Genomic DNA, 24,637 nt, shown 5'->3' with positions numbered 1-24,637 from the left:
TGTAAAAAACGATATTTGCCTATCACCAAAATCTTTGTCTTATGGAAAAATGTTACCAATTCTGGGAACCCTACTTGTTCAGGACTCAGTCAGCATCACATAAACAGAAATGGTTTCTACCAAAAAGTGATTGTTGATTCTATTCACCAGAAAATATACATCATGCAGAAATGGTATTTGTTCATTAAAATACTTTTTTTTAGCATTTGGATACCTTTATCTTTTGCTGACCATCCGGCAGTTTGAGATTTTTTTTAAAAAGCAATGAAGTATTGTTTAATGTTGATTTGTGTGATACAGTCTAGACCTTCAGTTTTAGTCAACTAAAAATCCACAGCTAGGCACTGGCTGGTTTCCTTGAGAGCTCTGATGATGATGTTACATGACAAAGAATAACCTCTGCTGGACCATCCCAGCAACATTTTACTGCTTTTACCTTCCTGGTTTTCTTTTTTAGGGGTAGCATTTTTTTTTTTTTTTTTTAAGTAAATACCAAGTGTCTTATATGGGCCAGACTCTTAAATGGTCGTAGTTTTATGAGAATAGATCATATCTATCTTTTGTTCTTGAGAAGCCTTACAAGTTGTCCATGTGTGATCTTACTTTTAAGAATAGTTCCATATACTTGCCTTCTGCCTTTCTTTTAAAATAATTTTTTATCAGTACATATTCCAGCCAGCAAACAGATGTGTATTTTAATAATTAACCTGTGTCCCTACTCCTCAGCTAAGAGATAGTTTTGCCTTTATTTTAAAAATTTTCTGAGGCTAGTTTTTTTAGCTTCTTGAAATACTGGCTATAAAGTAATACTGGCTAATTCGTTTTAATATAAAACAAATGAGAATTTGCACACCCAAATAAGCTTTATTTTTAAAAGTGTATATTTTGTGAAGTAAACATTTATTCCAGTAGTGCCATGAACCAAAATATTTTTAAACTTACTGTTTTGCAATTGTCTTCATAAGAATGTGAATGTCATGCAAGAAAATAATTTCTAATGACGCCTCCTTTTTGTGTGCAAAAAAATGCATGAGATGATGGTCTAACAGTGCAAAAGTGCACTTCCAAAAGTTATTTGAGCAGTGGTTGCACTGTCGAAGAGCTCATGCTTCCCAGAGGTGATTAGCTAGAGGGAGTGACCTTGAGGAGGGTGTATATTGTGCGGTGATTTTGTCATCACACCTTGTTCATCAGGTGTTGACCTAGAGGAGGAGGGTGACTGAGTCAGCCCCAGTGTATGCCTGTTGACTTACTGTAATCATGATCAGAGCCCCCCTTCATTTTCAGATTTTCCCTAGTTTGTATAATAAATAATATGCTTGTTGTGTGTGTGAAACTATTCAAGTAAGTAAAAAGACATTACTAGTGTACTGAAAGTGCTCAGGTTTGTGATATGTGTGGTTTTAATTTTATTCGCTTTTTAGTTATTTTAAAAGTTAACACTAATTCCTTTCTATCATCTAATACCTGTTTATCAGTTGGTAACTAATTTTTATATCCTGACTTCATTGAATCTGGCCAGTTATTCCAGGGCTGGATCACCCCAGTGCAACTAACCCGGCGATTCATTTGAAATCAGCTAGATAATTTCACAATGTGAAGTTACACTTTTTTCTTAATATCTTCTAATATCTAATCTGTTCAGTTTCTCTCAGTTGTCTCAAACAAAGCATGTCTTTGTTGACTTGATTGAACTAGGATTCGAAAAAGGTCTGGATATTATATATCCTTGATAATCTCTGCATCTCTCTTAATCTATAACAGCTTTTTCCTGTAACCTTCCTCCATTTTTCCCCATCATGTCTATTTGATGAAGAGACCAGATTATTTTTCTGTAGAGTTTCCCGTATTCTAGATTTTGAGCACATGGTGTCTGTTAACGTGTTCCTCTGTCCCTCCATGTTTTTGTGAACTGGTAGCAGATGGAGAAGCAGGATTGCACGGGAGTTTATTGGCTTTTTTATTGATATTTTGCGCAGATGGTCGTGAGCCTTGCTGTGACCTGTCAGAATGCCCATCTTGTCTAGTTGACTCCTCTCCCGTGAGGTTAACAGAATCTCCGAGATGAGTTTCAGTCTGATCCATGTGACAAATCCTCACATTTCCTGTGTAGGTTTTATGAGCCACTGATGGTCATTGCCTGGAATCATTATTTCATTACAGCTTGTGATTTTGTAATTCTGACATTCCTTTGCCTTTATTACTTTCATTACTGGGAAGATGATTCTGAGACGCTGTGGTCCTGACTGACTCTGGAAGGGGAAAAGGGAAGAGCTGAGTTGAGGTGGTGAGGTGCAGAATTGATGCACAACCGTCAGTGGCTGAGGGAAGAGCGGACTCAAGAGACAACTCGAATTACTGGATTGGGAACCTAGATACATCATGATGTTATTTAGGGAACAGCTCCAGTTTTGAACACATGAGACTGTAGTTACTTGCTTGTTGTCCAGGTGAAGATGGCCAGTCTCCCGTTGGAAACATGGGTCTGGTCTGAATTGAAGAGGAAGATTTTGGCTAGAAATGTAGATTGGGGAGCTGGTGGTGTGTGTGGGATACTTTTTCTTTTTTTTTACAATATTTACTCTTTATTCATTAATTTTGTCTCTGTGTTACATTTATTTTTTTTTAATTTTATTTTTAAACTTTACAAATTGTATTAGTTTTGCCAAATATCAAAATGAATCCGCCACAGGTATACATGTATTTCCCATCCTGAACCCTCCTCCCTCCTCCCTCCCCTACCATCCCTCTGGGTCGTCCCAGTGCACTAGCCCCAAGCATCCAGTATTGTGCATCGAACCTGGACTGGCATCTCGTTTCTTACATGATATTTTACATGTTTCAATGTCATTCTCCCAAATCTTCCCACTCTCTCCCTCTCCCACAGAGTCCATAAGACTGTTCTATACATCAGTGTCTCTTTTGCTGTCTCGTACACCGGGTTATTGTTACCATCTTTCTAAATTCCATATACATGCATTAGTACACTATATTGATGTTTTTCCTTCTGGCTTACTTCACTCTGTATAATAGGCTCCAGTTTCATCCACCTCATTAGAACTGATTCAAATGTATTCTTTTTAATGGCTGAGTAATACTCCATTGTGTATACGTACCACAGCTTTCTTATCCATTCATCTGCTGAGGGACATCTAGGTTGCTTCCATGTCCTGGCTATTATAAACAGTGCTGCGATGAACATTGGGGTACACGTGTCTCTTTCCCTTCTGGTTTCCTCTGTGTGTATGCTCAGCAGTGGAATTGCTGGATCATAAGGCAGTTCTATTTCCAGTTTTTTAAGGAATCTCCACACTGTTCTCCATAGTGGCTGTACTAGTTTGCATTCCCACCAACAGTGTAAGAGGGTTCCCTTTTCTCCACACCCTCTCCAGCATTTATTATTTGTAGACTACTTTTTCTTATTAACTCTGTTTCCTCTGATAATCTGACTATAAGATTGACTGTATTTTGGGGGGGAAAATTCAGTTTTAGAATTCATTTAAAAATTTTTTGAAGCAGTCAAAGCTTTGTCTGTTCTTCCTTTTCGCCCCCCACCACCACCCTGCTTTCTCCCCCTTTTTTTTTTCTTTTTTGCAAAGAAAACTTCATTAAATGCTTTGGAAAGACTGACTAAAAATGAGTCACTTAAAAAAATCACAGTTGACAAAGAGACATTACATAATGAGGAAAGTTTAAATTCTCCAAGAAGATATAACAGTTCTTAATTTGCCCCCTTTATCAATGCAGAAAATTTAAGTAAAAACAGTGTATTCTGTTTGGAAACAAGGCATCACCACTGTTTCAAGAAGGTGGAAGTCAGTTGTCAACTCTTCAGGATTGAGGGAAATTTGAGAAGGTCTCCTACAGGCAAGTAGTTCTGTAGACAGGTGTCCTGCAGAACTTGCTTAAAGCAGAGGGGTAGCTTTCTGGTGAGTTGCTTTCTTGATTGAGTTGCAGGCTTTGCCCTTGGTTTCTGCGTGTGTATGTTCGACGCAGCAGAGACCCTCTTCTGTGTCAGGGCGCGTGACACCTCAGCAGCGTCCGGCAGCAGCGCTTTTGTCCCAGGTGCAGCCGGAGTCTGGCCACACTGTGTGGGTTTCCTGGTGGTCCTGGGGGGGTCCGTCACCGACCTCTGTCCTGTCTTCTCGGTTTCCTCTCATCTAATACCCCTCAGAGCCCCCCTCCTTTTCAGAATCCAGGCCAGTAGTTTTATAGAAGCTTCTTCATATTGTAATTAGATGGATGCCAATTAATGTTAAATCACAAATCGTATTTTCAAAATTGAAATTAGATGATTTGTAGATTAAGCATAGACATTGGGCACATGTATTCTATCGGTAAGGTACATGACATCAATAGATGAGTCCTGTGTCAGTTATCTCATTGCTGGTGTTAAATTATAATTATGTGATAAAGTGAGGTCTATCATTTTTTGTTCCCTTTTAAAGGGAACTTTCCCCCCGTAAAATAGTAAGTACCCTTATAATAAGTAACCTTTCAGACTGTGAGAATCACTTCTTCAACAACCTCTCACCCATGATTTTAAGATAATTTTGAATAATTTTGCTTTAATTGGTTATTACTGTGGTGGTTGCAAATAACAACTCTTCTAATTCTGTTTTCTAAGCTTTTTAGTTTGTGTCCTATAAAGAACAGCTCCTCCCTCCCCGTTAAATTTTTTAAGTAGCGGTACACACTCTTGGAGTCTTCTTACTTGATTGCTGTTGTTAAACCAGGCCCACCCCTGGGTGGGAGGCCCTGTGGGTGAGCTCCTGCGTCCTCCTGTGGTTTCCCTGTCTGTCTGGGCACGTCTTTGCTCCCTGGACAAAGTGTCCCCATGTACTCTCCTCCAGCTCTGGCACCAACCTTTATTCAGGGAATCTTGATTCTTTTTAGGGCAGAATAGAATTTAGAAAGCAAGATGCAGTTATTGCTACTGGGATATCATTATTTCTAGGCCCTTTAGACAGAGATAAAGGGGGAAATACATGTTAGTTTTAAGTCAAGTTCATATTGATGTCTAATTTCAGTCCGTCACCACTGTGTCTTCCTGTCATTTTTAGTGTCTGTAGTTCTGTCTCTCTTTTCTTCCATGAGAACTCTGGTGTTCTTCAATATTATATGTAGTCATTTACTGAGCCCTGCAATAATTAGAAATTAGTTTCAGATTTACTATGCCCATTCTACTGTGAAATTCCAAATTTATTTACAGTTGTTTTTGTTCCTACAGTGTATTCATTTCTGGTGTTGATTGTTCAGAAGTTACTTGGATTAATTCTTTTTTTTCTTTGCTGTGGTTATCAATTTGATAAATAGGTTATTTGATGATGTTGATTAGTACCTGTTTTCTCACATTCTTCCCTTTCCCTCCACACCCAGTTTGAAATACGGATCTCTAATGACAAATCTGAGTTTCTTTCTCTTAAATGATTTGGTCTTTTTTACCTGATGCCTCAAATTTTTTTATTTTCACTGTTTTGTATAAACCAAAATTCAGCTGAGTAAATTTGAAGCTCTGATTAGCTTTATCCAATTCATGAATCAGACAGCATCTATCTAACAAACAGAAGGATGCCCCCAGGGAGCTCATGAAAGGAAAGGTTGTTAATTGGCAGATGGATACGATTCAGTTCAGTCGCTCAGTCCTGTCCGACTCTTTGCAACCCCATGGACTGCAGCACAGCAGGCTTCCCTGTCCATTACCAACTCCCAGAGCTTGCTGAAACTCGTGTCCATTGAGTCAGTGATGCCATCCAACCATCTAATCCTCTGTCGTTCCCTTCTCCTGCCGTCGGTCTTTCCAAGCACCAGGGTCTTTTCCAGTGAGTCAGTTCTTTGCATCAGGTGGCCAAGGTATTGAAGCTTCCGTTTCAGCATCAGTCCTTCCAATGAATATTAAGGTTTGATTTCCTTTAGGATTGACTGGTTTGATCTTGCAGTCCAAGGGACTCTCAAGAGTCTTCTCCAGCACCACAGTTCAAATGCATCAATTCTTTAGCACTCAGTGTTCTTTACGGTCCAACTCTGAAATCCATACACGACTACTGGGAAAACCATAGCTTTGACTAGATGGACCTTTGTTGGCAAAGAAATATCTCTGCTTTTTCATATGCTGTCTAGGTTTGTCACAGCTTTTCTTCCAAGGAACAAGCGTCTTTTAATTTCATGACTTCAGTCACCATCTGCAGAAAATAAAGACTGTGAGACTATTTCAGACCAGATCACCTTCCCTCACAGAGAGGCTGGGGGTCCTATTAGAGCAAGTAGTACCCTTCACCAATGCTGATCAGGAAACTCTAGACTGCTGGTTTATAATTCTTAGTGTGGTTAGATATTTGTCTTGGTGGGCTTAGGATCAGCGACCACATTTGGGGCCTGTTGTTTCTTTCTAACAGTAGGTGTGTCTCTCTTGCATCCTGTTGTTCTTTTTAGGTTAATTACTCTGTTCCTTTGTCTGCTTTCTCTTATAACAATTTAATAAAATACCCTGCTTTAATCAATTTATATTGCTTATATTTATATGAATTACTTTTTTGAAATTTTAGTAGGCAAAGGAGAACAAGATAGTATTTTTTAACTTCATGACTGCTGAGCAAGCTTTATTTATTTTATGAAGAATCAGACAGTATAACCTCAGACTTTATGAGGGGTTTTGGGGGCTCTAGTTTCACCCTGCCACCACCACCATTGTTGATTAGTCACTAAGTCATGTTCAACTCTTTTGCGACCCTATAGGCTGTAGCCTGCCACCACCATCACTTATATCTGAATCTTCTATTTTCTTTCCCCTTCTTTGTTTGGAATCTGATCTCAGCAGTTTCTCATGGTGGGGCCTTTTCCGGTACACCTGGCAGGGAGCATCGGCTGGTTACTCTAGAGAATGCTCAACCTGGGCCATCCCTTCACGGTCCAGTGCCCAGAGCTCCTGCCCTTTCAGCAGCTCCCTTCCCGGTGACCCGCTAGACTCTTGAGTGATTTCTTCCATTCTCCTTGCTACCTTTGCTTGCTCCTGTGTGGATATTTGTACCACAGGGGTCTTATTGCTGTTACTAGTTTGTTCCTAAAGTGAAAAGTAAAGTCACTCAGTCATGGACTATACAGTTCATGGAATTCTCCAGGCCAGAATACTGGAGTGGATAGCCTTTCCCTTCTCCAGGAGATCTTCCCAACCCAGGGATCAAACCCAGGTCTCCCACGTTGCAGGAGGATTCTTTACCGCCTGCAGTGTTTGTTCTACCAGCTTATATTCTGGGGTTCATTGAAATACTTGGACACTTAATTTTGTTGTAGATGTTGTCTGTGGTATGGGGTGGGGGGCGGGGGTTGTTTTGCTGTCCTGGTGAAACTGTGTACCTCAGGTTGGGACTTGAACCCACTGTCTTTTTAAATCCCTGATCATACCTGGGACTTAATGAAGCTCAAGTACTTGATGTCACAGAAAGAATTCAGTGAGAGACAAAGTGATGGGTAAGAAGTGAGTTCACTTAGAAACAGTCCACAGAGTGAGGGCCATCTCAGAAGGCAAGAGCAGCTCCAAGCTATGAGATTGTCAGTTTTTATAGGTGAGTAATTTTTTATACTCACCTATATTTTTTATAGGTGAGTAAGTTTTTATAGGCTGATAAGTGGGAGGAGTATGCCAGCTGTTTTGGGGAAGGGGTGGGGATTTCCAGAAATTGGACCACTTGTTGACCTTTTGTGCTCGACCTTGGAACTGTCAACACTTCCCAGGTGGCTCAGGTTCCCTGAGAGGCCCAGGTTCAATCTTTGGGTGAGGAAGAGCCCCTGGAGAAGGAAATGGCTACCCGCTCCAGTATTCTTGCCTGGAAAATTCCATGAATGGAGGAGGAGCCTGGCAGACTACAGTCCATGGGGTCGTAAAGAGTCAGACATGCGGAGCCACTAGCACTTTCATTTTCTTGGAACTGTCATGGTGCCTCTGGGTATGTCACGTAGCCTGCTGGTGTGTTACAGTGAGAGTACACTGAGGCTCAAGGTCTAGTGGAAGTCGTCTTCATCATCTTGGACCTGGTTGTTCATTGTTCAGTCACTTAACTCATGTCCAACTCTTTCGGCCCCATGAACTGCAGCACACCAGGCTTCCCTGTCCTTCACTATCTCCCAGAGTTTGCTCAAACTCATGTCATTGAGTCAGTGATGCCATCTAACCATCTCATCCTCTGCTGCTCACTTCTCATGCCCTCAGTCTTTCCCAGCATTTGTGTCTTTTCCAGGTAGTCAGTTCTTTGCATCAGATGGCCAAAGTATTGAAGCTTCAGCATCAGTCCTTCCAATGGATATTCAGGGTTGATTTCCTTTAGGATTGACTGGTTTGATCTCCTTGCTGTCCAAGGGACTCTCAAGAGTCTTCTCCAGCACCGAAATTCAAAAGTATCAATTCTTGAGCGCTCAGCCTTCTTTATGGTCCAACTCTCACATTTGTACATGACTGGAAAAACCATGGCTTTGAGTATACGGAACTTTGTCAGCAAAGTGATGTGTCTGCTTTTAAATACGCTATCTAGGTTTGTCAGACCTGGTTAGTTCTAACCATTTATGTCCTCTCCTTGGGCCATGTCATTCTTTTAAAGACTGTGCTTTACCACTCTCCCTCCTGTTTCACTAGTCACTTTTTTATGAAGTGCTATAGGAAGAGTCAGAAAGTTTTGCCAATGCCACCACATTTCCACTACCTTATTCAACTTGGTGGTGGTCTTGCTGAAGCACCACAGGGAAAACTTAAAAATACACCTATCTTTATTCTCCTTTTTGTCCTTCCCCAAGTCATTTAGAAGAGATTGTGGGGAAATAGGACCTGAAAATGCTTTGCATAGTGTTTTTATATCTAGACAGATACTTAATTCTTAAAGGGTTATTTTGACATCAAATAAATAAATCTTTACAAATTACTTATTGGTGTTTTGGAAATTTTGAAGTTGAAATTATACATAACCCACCATACATATGATGTTAGCACCTACAGCAGCACTGATAATTTCTGCCCGTCTGTGTTTGTCTGTTTCCTTAAATTGATGCTTATTGTCACCTCCATTTCTTAAGTTAGCAATGTAAGTAAGTTATACAACCTCAGTTACATAAACAATTTTAAGAAGTTGAGAAACTGGAGGAAAAAAAATTCCTACCAGATTTCATTAGTACGAGTATTCAAAACCTTTTAAATTACTGTGTTCTTAATGAGTTTTTAAATCTTTTTTATACTTTATAGAGACTGTCCTTAAATAATGACATATTTGAGGCAAACTCTGATAGTGATCAACAGAGTGAGACTAAAGAAGACACTTCTCCAAAGAAAAAAAAGAAAAAAGTAAGGCATAAGGAAGAGAAAAGCCCCGACGACCTGAAAAAGAAGAAAGCAAAGACTGGGAAACTGAAAGACAAGCCCAAACCAGACCTGGAGAGCTCCTCTGAAAGTTTGGGTTTTGATTTAAGGACAAAGAAAAGAATTTTGGAAGCCAAAGAAGAATTAAAGGAATCCAAAAAGCCCAAAAAAGATGATATAAAAGAAACTAAGGAGTTAAAGAAAGTTAAAAAGGGTGAAATAAGAGATTTAAAGACTAAAATAAGAGACGATTCCAAAGAAATTAGAAAAACAAAAAAAGAGAAATGTGTTGAATCTCAGGTGGACTCTGACCTGGGTGTACTTAGTGATTCCCCGCTTCAGGAAGAGGACTGTGAAGATTTACAGGTTGACAACAGAGAGGAGAAGCAGAAGTTTAGAGGTGCTAAAGATAAAGCTGAGCAAGAAGCCAGTCTAGATCCTGCTTCTGACATACAGCAGGATGGCAGTGTAAGTGCTGATGAGGACGAGGTCAAAGCAAGGAGGAAAAAAAAGAAACCAAGAAGGACAGAGGAACTTAAAGAGAGCAGAAAGCTAGAAAACAAGAGCCTCTTCTTAGAGAAGAAGACTACACAGAAAAAGCAAAGGAATCAGGACAAAGGCCAGAGCAGCACAGAGTTGGATAAGCCAGTGCCTGCCTCTGCTCTGACACCGCCGAGGATGTCCAGGCCCACGGACTCCCCGGGGGAGGTGAGTACGCAGGTCCGGGTGGAGGGTGGTTGGATCCCACGAAGGTTTGCGTCTGACAGAATACAGGGACGTTCCACTCAGGCTGGTGCTCTAAGTAAAGACTTGGAGACAGTGGAGCACAGCCCATCCTCATTTCGTTTCACTTAGCAGATAGTGCGTTTTTTATTAGACTGAAGGTTTGTGGCATCCCTGTATCTGAGCCGGTCTTCCTATAGTATCTGCTCACTTCTGTCTCCGTGCCCCATTTTGGTAATTCTTGCAATATTTTAAACTTTCGTTTTGCTTTTGGCCACCCTGTGTGGAACTTTGCTGACCAGGGATGGAACCCATGTCCCTGGAGTCTCAACCACTGGACCACCGGGAAGTCCTAAACTTTTTCATTATTACTGTACTTCTTACAGTGTTTGTGATCAGTGACCTTTGATTTTGTTTTTGCAAAAGCTGAAGGTTCAGGCAACAGCCAGCATTTTTTTAGCAATACAATATATATTTTTAATTAAGGTAGGTATGGCTATTTTAGACATAATGCTGTTGCACACTTAATTCTATAGTGTAAATGTAACTTATATGCACTGGGAGGCAGAAAAATTATAACTCGTTTTATTGCAATGTTTGCTTTATTTCATGGATTTGAAGCCAACCCTGTAGTGTCTCTGATGTGTGCCTATAAGAGAAGTTCTTCTACCATTACAGAGTTAATACTTTATTGGGAGATTTTCTTCTCCCTCCTAGATTCTAGGTTGCCTGGCTGCTCTAGAATTGAACTGACATGAAACAGATTAACATGGGGAAAATTAAAAGTTTACTAACACTTACACATGAAAGAGACCTAGGAAAACTGAGTAACTCTCCAAAATGGATGAAACCCTCACCTCAGACACCACCCTCAGCCAAAGACAAAAGAGGATGCTGAGGATGGGGAACCAGTCCTGGGAGGAGAAGCACCGTAAACAAGGGCGAGGTTGCCACACTGACTGGTGAGTCCTCGCCTGCCACTTGAGAACTCTTAGACGCCCTTGCCAGAGGAGATTTCCCTCAGAGTTGCAAATGTCTCTCAAAAGGGTGGCTCTGACTTGACTTTCAGAGTTTTTTCCTTGCCTGCTGTTACTTATCAGTAACCAGCTTAAAATAGTTAAAATGCTAAAGAGACTATTCCCCTACTCCCCTACTAGTCTGTCTGTGCGGTGCTTAGTCGCTCAGTCATGTGCTACTCTCTGCAACCCCATGGGTTGTATATAGCCTGGTATTCTCCTCTGTCCATGGAGATTCTCCAGGTAAGAATATTGGAGTGGGTTGCCATACCCTCCTCCTGGGGATCTTCCCAACCCAGGGATCAAAGCCAGGTCTCCTGCATTGCAGGCAGGCAGGTTCTTTATCAGCTGAGCTACCAGGGAAGCTCTGGTCTTCCCACTAGTCTGACTGGTGGGAAGCAATTATAAATGCTAATGATCCCGCTTTTGAAAGCACCTCAACTCTTCCCTTAGTCTAATCCAGACTTTCTTTTGGACTGACCGCAGCTGGAAAACTGGGGGCTAATTTGTGAACAAGTCAGGGTTTTTAGAGGAATTCAGATACGATGTAGCATTGTGAAGTAAAGCTTAGAGCTTTGTCGGCTTACTCTATTAGCTTTTCACATCCTACATATATTTTCCCCATGTTCTTTTAAGAATATACCACTTCTGAAAAAAAAAAAAAGAATATACCACTTCTGGAACTTCCCTGGTGTGTGTATTAGTTGCTCAGTTGTGTCTGACTCTTTGAGACCCATGGACTATAGCCTGCCAGGCTCTACTGTCCATGGACTTCTCCAGGCAAGATTATTGGAGTGGGTTGCCATTTCCTTCTCCAGGGAATCTTCCCGACCCAGGGATCGAACCCCAGTCTCCTGCATTGCAAGCTGATCCTTTACCATCTGAGCCACAGTGGACTCTACTGGTAGTCCAGTGGCTAAGACTTCCGTCTTCCACTGCAGGGGGTGCGGGTTGGAAACTAAGATCCCACATGAGTGCAGTGAAGCCACTCTACCCACCCCAGCTTGTGACGAAGAAAAGGGCAGCCTTTATGGGAAAGGCCCCAGTGCAAGGAGAATGGGTGTGGCTCCTGCTTGAAAACCCCAACTCTCCAGAGGGTTTCAGCATAGCATTTTTAAAGGGGGGAGAGAGCAGGTGGTGGCAGGACCTGTGATCAGTTGTGCACAACTCTCTGGTTCATTGATGGTGAGATTAAGTGATGGTGTCACAGGGTTAATATTGATCCTTAGACTCCATTAGGCCTGGGAGGGCCGTGTCTTCATGGTCCTTCATGGTCATCAAGCAGTTAACTAACACCTTCCCTTTGGTGGGGGATTTCACATCAGTAAAACTACACAGGAAGTGTGCACCGGACACTCTTACCCAGGTTCTCCAGAGTGGTTAGCTGCAGCAGATATGGGATGTGCGGTGGCGGGGGGTCTGCCCTGGGAAGGCCCCATGGGGCTCCTGCTCTGTTATTAAACTAATGCTATATCAATAACCTCAGATGTGCAGATGACACCACCCTTATGGCAGAAAGTGAAGAGGAACTAAAAAGCCTCTTGATGAAAGTGAAAGTGGAGAGTGAAAAAGTTGGCTTAAAGCTCAACATTCAGAAAACGAAGATCATGGCATCCGGTCCCATCACTCCATGGGAAATAGATGGGGAAATAGTGGAAACAGTGTCAGACTTTGTTTTTTGGGGTTCCAAAATCACTGCAGATGGTGACTGCAGCCATGAAATTAAAAGACGCTTACTCCTTGGAAGGAAAGTTATGACCAACCTAGATAGCATATTGAAAAGCAGAGACATTACTTTGCCAACAGAGGTCCGTCTAGTCAAGGCTATGGTTTTTCCTGTGGTCATGTATGGATGTGAGAGTTGGACTCTGAAGAAGGCTGAGCACCGAAGAATTGATGCTTTTGAACTGTGGTGTTGGAGAAGACTCTTGAGAGTCCTTGGACTGCAGGGAGATCCAACCAGTCCATTCTGAAGGAGATCAGCCCTGGATTTCTTTGGAAGGAATAATGGTAAAGCTGAAACTCCAGTACTTTGGCCACCTCAGGCAAAGAGTTGACTCACTGGAAAAGACTCTGATGCTGGGAGGGATTGGGAGCAGGAGGAGAAGGGGACAACAGAGGATGAGATGGCTGGATGGCATCACTGACTCGATGGACGTGAGTCTGAGTGAACTCTGGGAGTTGGTGATGGACAGGGAGGCCTGGCGTGCTGCGATTCATGGGGTCACAAAGAGTCGGACACGACTGAGTGACTGAACTGAACTGATACTAGCCTGTCTAGTCATGAGGGAAAAAGTTAAGAAAATATAATAGTTGGGGACTGTTAAATATCCACTGAAATATTATGAGGTCAGCATAGCAAAAACAGAAACATTTACAAAATGTTACGGTGAAGAAAACCATACATACATGCGAACAAAGTAAAGTAAAAATATCTATGCAGTGTAAATAAAAATAAATTTTAAACAACAAAATTATCTGTAAAATTACAGAGATCCGAGGGACAATGTGGAGAATTAAAAATAGTTATGTTTGGTTAGTATGACTCTAGATGAAGTGTTTTGGAATTTTATTAGTAGTAATAAAAAATTCTTCAAGGAAACTTGGTGTTGGGTTTTGAATGTGATGTTTTGTGAATTGTCGAGGTTGGGGGTAAACTTGACCAAGGAAGCAGTTGACGTGAGTCGTCAGGAGTCATGTGCACAGTTCACAGAAGGGGGGCCTAATGCCAGAAACCTGTTTCCCAGTTTTCAGAATCAGTATCAGTTCTGTCTGTGTTTGGGGTCTTACATGTGTCTTTTTCAGGAGAGAGAGACCAAAAAATATGAACCCAAAGAAAAATACCAAAAAAAGCAAGATTTGGACAAGGAAGAAAAAGGCCGAAAAGAGCCCAAGGCATTAAAGAGTGAGTGAATAGTGACATTTGTCATTTATGTTGGTCTTTCAGACAGAGAGTCTAGTTCATTGTGAAGACAGACTCTCTTCTAACCTGCAAAATTTGTTCACTGGGGACTTGAGAACATTATGCTACTGTTGTTTACCAGTAATCAATGTATACTAGTATAACTAACTCCTCCCCCATCTAATCATGTTTTTCTTTTTCCTTTTGGGTATGAGATGAAATACGTTATCTTCATTTTTTTTTTTAACTTTAGTTTTTTAATTGAAATAGTCAATTTACAATGTTTTAGATTCTGGTGGGAATACATTATCTTTCAAGAGACAGGAAATTAGTTTTGACAGAAAAGTAAATAAGTATCTCTTCTAGTAGATGCTGAGATAAACTTCTGTTTAATCAATTTATTGTGTTTAGCTCTGTGTCATTTGTATAAATAAAATTAATATACATTTTGATCACATCAAGATTTAACTCAATTAAGAATCTATAGTGCATGTTAGTATTAGAACAAGTACTTTATAAAACATTCACCATTACAGTGTTTGAATAAAACTGGATATTTCAGTTCACACACCAAAAAGTACTTGGAAAACAAGTTCTTGTGGAAGCAGTGATTTCTAAGAGATGGCTGATTACTTGAGAGTGTTCTCCCACAAACTGTGTACCTGAGGTAATACTAAAAGTGAGTTTGGGCTCTAAACCTCAGTTCAGACTTGGCAGGAAGTGGCAGCTTTGATGGAATCTGGGAAGGAACAGCTTTGATGGCTTGTGTGCAGGTGAGTGATGTAGAGACTATGCTTCTTCATGGTGATACTGCAGCTCTAAGCCTCTCTTCAGAGAGTGACTGGAGATTCAAAATATTGTAAGATTAGAAGTCATTAGGAACTTTTTCTTCCTCTGAGTATCTGTCAGTTTCAGGTACATTTTTACTGTGAATGTTCAGTCTGTTCCTTAAGTTCAGAAGGCCACACCTGGAGTCCGATTTTCAGTATTCCTGCTGCTAAAACCTACCTGCTTCCACCCCAAGTCCAAAAGGTGCTATGGCTGGGACTCTGCCGGCCTCACTGTGTCTGCAGTTTTTCAGAGTCTGTTGACCGTAACCTTGCAGCTTATATATACCTGTGCTTCTGTCTGATCCTTGGCTCCCAGCCTCCAGGACAGAAATAAAATTGCATTTGAGGGTATATTTTGGGAGTGTGTCAGAATCGGTGAACATGAGTCTTTACATTGCATTATGCTGTGTTACAATGGATTCAGCATCCTCTTCATACAGTAGCTTGGGAAAATACCAGAATTCAGTTGCCTTCAGATTTAAATGTGGAAAAAAGGACTTACCTGTGGAAAAAGGAAAGAATGGTTAACACTTTTATTTCTGAACATTGAATGAGATGTTCCACTTGCTATTCTCTATTTTTGTTACTGGACTGGTGTTCTATGTAAATAATCAGGATATTCAGAGTTTAAATGTCTGGGACAAGCAGCTTTAGTGCTGCCACTGTGGTATTATGTTCTGCATATGTCGTTTTGTTGTGTCATATACTTGGTGAGGTTTCCTCAAGGCACATAGAAAACAAAATTGATAAATTGCTCAGATTCCTTTCACTGTGATTTGGAAATGATACATCTTGATAGAATGAGAGCCTTTTTTTTGGACTAGCTTTCTTATAGAAAAAGAAAAGGTTCAATTTGTGTTGGTTAGCACTGCATTCATGTAATGCTTGCTTTTCCTCTGGTCACACTGTGTTGTGCCGTTAACCAGGATACCTCTACTCGTAGCAAACTGTCAACCCACTCCAGAGTTCTTGCCTGGAGAATCCCAGGGACAGGGGAGCCTGGTGGGCTGCCGTCTATGGGGTCACACAGTCGGACACGACTGATGTGACTTAGCAGCAGCAGCAGCAGCAAAACTGTTTAAGCCTATGCAGTTCTTACAGAGGAAAATAAATGAGAGATGTCATCTAAAAGTACTATTGAGAAGGTATTCCTATTTAACATAAAAGAATTCAGAATTTAAACAAAACACCTGTCTGCTATATACCTAAAATTTATAGTTGTTCACTCTGTTCTGTTCTACCCCTTTTTGGGTGTTGTTATTACAGATCTGCTGCTTTGCCAGTCTTCTCTCTGCTTTGTCTTTAAAGCGAGTGGATTATCGCAGGCATCAGGTGCAGTGTTGCTGGGCCACAGTCAGTGTGCTGACACTCTTTCATCTCCCAGTCTCCACCAAAAGTCATTTTTGTACCAGGTCACTTCCGGGCACAGTGGAGGCGGTGTCTCAGCAGAAGGGTGGTTGGTGACATGACTAGGATTATTCTGAGGCTCATGGGCTGTGGTCACCTTTGTCAAAACTGCGAGTACTTCAGACCCCCAGAAGAAGAGCCATTCACTTTGGCTGTCCTTTCTAAGTACGGAGCAGCCAACACAAAGATGAATGGAAAGGCTTCATGGCTGTGATAGTCAACCTGATCAGGCTTTCTAAGCAAGGCAGATATTAGTAAGAATTAAGAAAATATCCAGTACTTTGGCCACCTCATGCGAAGAGTTGACGCATTGGAAAAGACTCTGATGCTGGGAGGGATTGGGGGCAGGAGGAGAAGGGGGCGACAGAGGATGAGATGGCTGGATGGCATCACTGACTCAATGGACGTGAGTCTGGGTGAACTCCGGGAGTTGGTAATGGACAGGGAGGCCTGGCGTGCTGCAGTTCATGGGGTTGCAAAGAGTCGGACACGACTGAGCAACTGATCTGATCTGAAGAAAATATCTGTGTGTTTTTTTAAAACACCCAGATTTTCTTTTGATTACAAAGAAATTAGTGACATATCAATTTTATTTTTTTCCAGTAGCATTTAAGGAAATTAGAAATGCGTTTGATTTGTTTAAATTAACTCCAGAAGAAAAAAATGATTTTCCTGAGAATAATCGGAAGAGAGATGAAATACCGCCAGACTATAAAGTCACAGAAGACCACAAAGCCAAGGAAAACAAGCCGTTACTTAAAGAAAGAAGAAATACAAGAGATGAGACTGACACGTGGGCATATATAGCTGCAGAAGGTGACCAAGAAGTTCTGGACAGCGCGATCCGAGTGGAGGAGAGTCCTGGTGAGTTTGTGTGACTGTCTGCAGTTTTCTCAGGGCTGTGTGCAGAGCTCTCTCCTCACCTTCCTCTCCTCTCTGCACTTGTTATGGTCTCGGGATGGAGTAGAAAACTGTTTCAATCTATTTTCTGATTCCCTGTAGAATAGCTCAGCACATTTACAATTACAGAGATTTTTGGTTTGCTACCTTATCTCCTCTTGTCAAGTTGTCTGATTGTATCTCTTACTATATTGCTTTCAGAAAACTGTCAAAATACAGACTTATTTGTATTCTTCCCTTTCAGCTTTGTAGTAAATAACACTAAATGAGGTTATATTGTGAGTGCTGTTCTGAAATACTGGAATTAGCTGAGGAGGCAAGGGCTGTGTATAGAATGAGGAATAAAAGTATATTTATGTATTTATAACTAGGGCAGGGGTTTAGAGATCTGTCTGATAAAACTTTGTATAATTTATAAATCTTGTAAAACAGTTGAAGTTTTGAAATATTTGGGGATATATAACAAGCTAGATGTTAGGTGACCCTCTTACTGCAAAACGCCTAGGTTCTGGGATCCTTGGTAACACGATTGCCCAGCTGGTTGGAAGCTGGGTTCGTTTCTTCAGCCAGCATACGGTGGGGGTTGCAGGGGCCGGGAGGGGACTGGGCTGCCCAGATGTCAGATAGCAGCGCTGCTGTTGAGATACCAGGCAACAAAGAATAGTCCCTCATCAGAAAGATCCCCTGGAGAAGGCAATGACAGCCGATTCCAGTATTCTTGCCTGGAGAATCCCATGGACAGAGGAGCCTGGCAGGCTACAGTCCACGGGATCATAACAATCAGACATGACTTAGTGACTTACCAGCAACAAATACCTTTTTAGGGGTGGGGCTACTATACATATATGTTTGTATGTAAGCCACATCTTTGTTTTCAGAGGACAAAGGTGTGCAATTAAAAGTCAGAGACAGAGTCTGTCATACAGAGTGAAGTTAATCAGAAAGAGAAAAACAAATATTGTATATTAGTGCCTATTCGTGGAATCAAGAAAAATGGTATGCTGGTGCTAAGTCACTTCAGTCATGTTTGATTCTGTGTGACCCCATAGACGGCAGCCCACCAGGCTCCCCCGTCCCTGGGATTCTCCAGGCAAGAACACTGGAGTGGGTTGCCATTTCCTTCTCCAGTGCATGGAAGTGAAAAGTGAAAGTGAAGCCGCTCAGTCGTGTCCAACTCTTAGCGACCCCATGGACTGCAGCCTACCAGGCTCCTCCGTCCATGGGATTGTTTCTGTGTTGGGATGTCCTTAAATCCTTTTAACTTTTTTTTTCTCGAAGTATAGTTGATACACAGTGTTGTTAAAGTGTACAGCAAAGTGATTCAGTTACACATACACACATATATTCTTCTTCCGATTGTTTTCCATTATAAGTTATTACATGATACGGAATATAGCTCCTTGTGCTATACAGTAGGTCTTTGTTTATGTTATGTATAGGAGTTTGTATCTTTTAATCCCAAACTGCTAATTTAGTCCCCTCTCCTTTCCCCTTTGGTAACCATTAGTTTGTTATCTGTGAGTCTGTTTCTGTTTTGTCAGTAAATTCATTTGCATCTTTTTTTTTAGATTCCGTATGATATTTGTCTTTTTTGTGTCTGACTCACTTCACTTAATATGGTCATCTCCTGGTCCATCCGTGTTGCTGCAGATGGCATGATTTCACTCTTTTATGGCTGACTAGTATTCCTTTGGATATGTATATACATACACATATGTGTACACACACACCACATTTTCTTTATACATTCATCTATCGATGGACATTTTGGATATTTAAGTTGCTTCCATGTCTTGACTGTTGTAAATAGTGCTGCTGTGAACATAGGGCTCCATGTATCTTTTTAAATTAGTTTTCATCTTTTCTAGATATATGCCCAGGAGTAGGATTGCTAGGTCATATAGTAGTTCTGTTTTTAGATTTTTGAGAAACCTCCATATTGTTCTCCATAGTGGCTATATCAACTTACATTCCCAGTTTGTAGAAGGGTTCCCTTTTCTCCATGCCTTCTCCAGCATGTATTGTTCGTAGATTTGTTTTAATGATGGCCTTTCTAACTGATGGGAGGTACTGGCTGTCGCTTTGATTTGCTTTTCTCTAATAATTAGCAATGTTGAGCATCTTTTCCTGTTAGTCATCTGTTTAAATCCTTTAACTCTTACCATCAAACATTTGTGCCTTTCACTATTTAAAATAGTACAGCCATTTTGAGTTCTTCCCAAATGTCCTCTATTCCACTGCCAGTTAGGGAATAAAGATGTTCATCCCTAGTGTTGATGAGTCCATGGGTCGGACATGGGTTGGAAACTAGCACTTGCATCGTTTGTAGTGGGGGCGTCTCAGGGCCCTGGTGGCTGTGGGGCTTGGTGCGAGTACTTGCAGGGGGAGAAGCTTGAGCCAAGTCTGACAGGATCACAGGCAATGACTTATTTATATTTAGAGTTTACCTACATGAATATTGGAAGCAGTGTACATTCATCCCTTGTGTAACGTTAACCCTCTATCTCTGGCCCTTCTGGTTGCGGGGGGCTGACCAGCTGTCCAAGAAGAATGGCCAAAGGAACAAATCACAGGGCTTCCTCTTACTGAAGCCCTGTGATTTCTCGCTTTCTTTCAGCTACTAAAATTCATGTTCCTATTTTACAGTTAATAAAATACCTATTAGTCTTTATGCCTCTTCATGTATGACATCTAAAAGTGGACAATTCATATTACTACCCAAAGAAAGTCAGAAATTTAATGAGAAACTCAGATAATGATGTAAGTTTAAAGTGTAACATTTGGGTTAGGACACCATATGCTTAAATAAAAATGGCATTGTATTTTTTATAGTCCATAAAAGTATATCTTAATAAGGCTCTTCTGTGTCGCAGATGGCAAACAGCAGGTTCTGAGTCTGGGCATGGATCTGCAGCTGGAGTGGATGAGACTGGAGGACTTCCAGAAGCATCTTGATGGAGAAGATGAGAATGTTACTACAGCGGATGTGATTCCAAGCAGTGAGTAGTTTTGGAATTATAGGGATCTTCTTCATGAATCTAGTTATTGAAACCTAATTTATCTTTTCTTTCATTTTAGATTTATTGAGGGATGCTGTGAAAAATGGGGATTATATTACTGTGAAGGTTGCACTTAACTCAAGTGAAGAATATAACCTGGACCAAGAGGTGAAGTGTCTTTGTAAAAATCTGATGAAAGGAAGATGGAAAATAGCTCTATTAAAATAACTCAGGTTTATTCTTTAACTATAAAAGTAATACATGTTCACTTTATAAGAGTCAAACATTGTAGAAACGTGTAATAGAATTACAGTTCTTGTAATTCCAGCCCTGTATAATGCCCTTTAGTTACCATGATATGCCTGGTTTTGTCTATGGTTTAACCTCTGCATTTTGAGGGGAAAGTGACTCCTTGTTTTGTCACCATTTGTTTTTGATTGATAGTTGCCTATTTACAGCAACTGCCCCTCTCTATTGTTTTGGGGGTTTTTTTGACCATGCCCTTGGCTTGCCAGATTTTATTTCCTGGACCAGGGATTGAACTCATGCCCTCTGCAGTGGAAACACAGTGTTAACCACTGGACCTCCAGGGAAGTCCCCAATCTTTTATTGTTGCTAGGTTTTTTCACACTGATTTATAAGCATACTTTAATAGAAGCATATTAACCCTTTCTGTTTTATGTTTTTGAATCTTACTGCTTGGTGCTTGGGGAGATTTTATTTTTAGGTAGTTACATCATTTGATCTTTTCCTTTATGGCTTTTGGTCATCTAATCTTGCTTAGAAAATATTTTTATATATTCTTTTTTACTTTTCTTGCTTTAATTGTGGACTTTTTAGGTTTAATCCCTTAGGATTACATTAAAATAGATTAATATGGCTCAGAATTGACATTTTAACATTTTGAGTCTTTTTTTGAGAAACGTATCTACTCTACATTCATTCAGCTCATCATTTCTTCTCTTAAACCAAATTCTTTGGGTTTTTTCTTCATGTAGTTCTTGTACATTTATTTTAGATGCATTCATACAAATCATCTTATTGTGTTCATTGGGATCTTTCTCTCCCACACTTTTGCTACCACGTGTGTAACAAAACCAACACAGGATTCGAGCGGGATGACACTGCTGATGCTCGCGGCTGCAGGAGGGCAGGACGACCTGCTGAGGCTGCTCCTCAGGAAGGGGGCGAAGGTGAATGGTCGGCAGAAGAATGGGACTACAGCACTCATCCACGCCGCCGAGAAGGTGGGCCCTGCAGCATGCTGTTCTTTCACAGTCTTGGAGACAGAATCTGTGTCTGTGGGGCAGTGTGCTAGTCACACAGTCACATAACTTAGTTCAGTTCATCTATGACTTGTCATAAATCAGTGTTTTTATTGACAGTTGTACTTTGAAACTTCCAAATATCGTGTATCTAGCTGGAGGTGATTTGTATTGAAAAAGAACTTCTGATTAAGGTATTAATATTGATTTAATTCTTAGATTTTTAAAAAATCTTTTCCAATCTAAAGTATTCCTTTGGTTAATAATTTAATTAAAATATTCCCATGTTATTTTATTAAAGGACTGAGATGAAGAGGTTCTTTATCTTGAAATCAGTGGTTAAACTTGAGGTTGAAGTTGCTGGCAGACAGTGTGTGGCTGTGCAGGGTGCCAGTGGGAGGGGCCGCTCCATGCAGGGTCTTCCTGGGACCCTGGAGGGCGGGGGCGGGAGGGAGGAGCGAAAGTGGTGGTCTGTGGTATTCACCAACCTGCAGGAGATGGAATCTGAGTACTTTTGCTAATGGCTAGAAATTTCAAAACATCTTGAAATATCTTGTAAAGAATTTGAGGGGATTAAATCCTTTTTTTTTGTTTTTTTTAACAGAACTTTTTAACTACTGTGGCTATTCTTTTGGAAGCAGGAGCTTTTGTAAACGTCCAGCAGAACAATGGTGAGACGGCGCTAATGAAGGTAAATGCCTCCCTGGGAACATGTTCCCACAGGACCTCCCACTGCCACTGTACTGGGACTGGTGATCAACGGGGACAAGACAGTCTGTGGACTTGAAGGGGTTGCAGCTGAGTGACAGAAACAGTCCCAGAAAGACGGAGTTACTGAGTGTGACGAGAGGAAGCACAGGGAGCTGTGGGCTCTGTAACCTGGTGGCCAAGCTTTGTGGATTCAAGCTGAGCCTTGGAGGGAAGCTGGCAGCTGGCTCAGCTGCATCCTGAAGACCTAGGTTGGCTGGGATAAACCGTGTCAGTGGAAGGGGACAGGGTGTGCCCTGCAGAGACCCGGGCATGGAGCATATGGACGGGGATTCGTTACTTCACATTGGTGACTTCATCTCCTTGGCCTCAGGTTTCCTCACCTGTGTGTGGATTGTGGAAGCTTGGAGAAGTTCCCCACTCCCACCCACAGCTCCAGGTTTTCTGGCCTGAGGTGCTGTCCACCCACCAGGTTGTGACCCTGTTGTGGAGGCTGTGGCTCCCGCCTCCTCCATGAAGGGAGAGCTCACCAGGGGCTGGTGGCTGCAGTTCCTCTTCTAACCTTCTTTCCTGAGTCAGGCAGATGGTCAGACCCCTCGTTCACCGTGGGCCGGACCCTAAGGCTGTGCTGGACTCTGCCATTCTTCTTCCACACTAGGGGGTTAAAACTTGTTCACTGCTGGTGTTTCTGTTTCATTTTTGGTTCATAGAAAACTTTATTTTGTTCAGGCACCCTCTTGAATTTTAGTTATCCTTTATGTGTTCCTATTGAAGTATGTTTAGAGCATAAGTGGCAGCTGAAAGCATGAATTTAAAACTTAGTGAGAAATCACCAGGCACATTCTAAACAACAGATATTTAAATAGGAGCATAAAGGGTGTGTGTGGAGTGAGGGTTGCACAAAACTGTCTACATCTGTGCCAAGGAAGTAGGAGTTGATTCAAATAGCAGCTGGGAGCCTTCAAAAAGTTTAACCTCGAGAAAGACTTAATCCGAATAGAGGCTGGACTTTGATGCTGCTGTGTAATATCCCCCATTACAGTGGGTGGCATGGATTGGTTTGCAGACTTGTGGTAGGATTTTTATACATATTGTAAATGCTCAGGTGTTTAACATGTGAATCTTAAGCTCAGGAGAGAGGCAGGCTAAACTCAAATTGGGAGGGAAATGGCAGAGAAGCAGGAGGGAGGGACAGTCGCAGGAGGACCACAGGACTTCTATTTCCAAGCCAGTTTCCAGCCCCAGGGATCCTTCTCCATGGAGAACTCTCAGCTCAGAGAGAAACAGACACTGATCACAGCTGAGTAATTTGTACTCCTTTACTCCTGACACAGGCTTGTAAAAGAGGAAACTCAGACATTGTCCGGCTGGTCATTGAATGTGGAGCTGACTGCAATATTCTGTCAAAGCACCAGAACAGTGCGCTGCATTTTGCAAAGCAGTGCAACAACGTACTGGTGTATGACCTGCTGAAGAGCCACTTAGAGACGTAAGTGTGGGAGGAGTGTGCCCTGGATGTAATGGACAGTGTGTATGTAACAGCTCAGAAAAAGATAAGTACAAGTCACAATGGGTTTCTGGTCTAAGAAGATGAATTTTAAAAGTGGTGTACAAAGTCTGCAAGTTATTGAGGACTTAGAAACCTTCAGACTTAATGCTGTTCTATCTAGGAGTATCATCTTAAAATATTAATTACACTCTTAACTTGGCTTCCAAACATTTTCTTAAAGCCATTTAAACTTCATTGTTTCTAAGAGATACAATTTTTGAGAGCAGTTTTTAGATTCTGAGCGAAGTTGAAAAGAAAGTAGCGATTTCCCACATGCATTGTCCTACCCTGGCAGTGAGGCTGTTACAGTCAATGGACCCACCATCATGGCTGACCCGCACATCCCCCTGACCTAGAGCCCCCCGAGGTTCCCCTTGGTGTCACAGATCCTGTTTTCGGGCGAATGTGTGATGACATGTACCCACCATCGCCCTGTCACACACTCAACTCACCACCCTAAACATCCTCTGTGCTTCCCCATCTGTTCAACTTGCCCAAACCCTGGAGACCACTGATGTTTTTACTGCTAGTTGGACTCATACACTATTTGCCCTTTTCCAGGTTTGCATCTTTGTGATAAGCATTCATGTCTCCCCATCTTTACGCAGCCTGATAAACTTGTTTTAGTGCTGAATGGTTATTACATTGTCTGGAAATTATCACAGTTTAGTTATTCAAGTTCCTGCCTTTTCAAATGAATTCAAAATCATCAGATGTTATTGGAAGTCCATAAAAGTAATCTAGTAGTTTTTTATTACTTCTCTTGCTCACATGTAACAGGTGCTTCAGGAGCAGTACTGTTGTAGGTAAGGGGCTTTCTGTCAGGTAGCAGAGCCCCTCTCCTCCCCACCCACCAAGGGTAAGATAGGACTTGGATCTTCACACCTGAAAGATGGTTATTCTCATTCCAGATATAAGCAAATTTCAGACAAGAGACAAAAAAAAAAGGCAAAAGGGGGTGTTTCTAGCAACCTGGGCTGCCATCCCTGAGAGCCTCA

The 24,637-nt window shown here is 41.5% G+C and overlaps 1 protein-coding gene across 2 annotated transcripts in view; it reads left to right on the top strand.

Moving 5' to 3' along the window:
* The window catches only part of MPHOSPH8 (M-phase phosphoprotein 8), a 48,276-nt gene that overhangs the window by 16,627 nt on the left and 7,012 nt on the right, over positions 1 to 24,637 (top strand). The window contains exons 3-10 of one of the 2 annotated variants that reach the window (XM_027557643.1): positions 9,227 to 10,048; positions 13,885 to 13,984; positions 16,825 to 17,082; positions 19,992 to 20,117; positions 20,197 to 20,285; positions 21,224 to 21,364; positions 21,987 to 22,073; positions 23,425 to 23,579. In XM_027557643.1, the coding sequence (XP_027413444.1) occupies positions 9,227 to 10,048; positions 13,885 to 13,984; positions 16,825 to 17,082; positions 19,992 to 20,117; positions 20,197 to 20,285; positions 21,224 to 21,364; positions 21,987 to 22,073; positions 23,425 to 23,579 (1,778 nt within the window). Of the gene's footprint in view, positions 1 to 9,226; positions 10,049 to 13,884; positions 13,985 to 16,821; positions 17,083 to 19,991; positions 20,118 to 20,196; positions 20,286 to 21,223; positions 21,365 to 21,986; positions 22,074 to 23,424; positions 23,580 to 24,637 lie in introns of both variants that reach the window. The other variant, XM_027557642.1, reaches the window with a different exon arrangement.

The sequence above is a fragment of the Bos indicus x Bos taurus genome, chromosome 12 (genome assembly GCF_003369695.1).
Source record: "Bos indicus x Bos taurus breed Angus x Brahman F1 hybrid chromosome 12, Bos_hybrid_MaternalHap_v2.0, whole genome shotgun sequence".
Taxonomy (NCBI): domain Eukaryota; kingdom Metazoa; phylum Chordata; class Mammalia; order Artiodactyla; family Bovidae; genus Bos; species Bos indicus x Bos taurus.
Note: the sequence above shows the minus strand (reverse complement) of the source record. Positions and strands in the feature narration are given on the sequence as shown.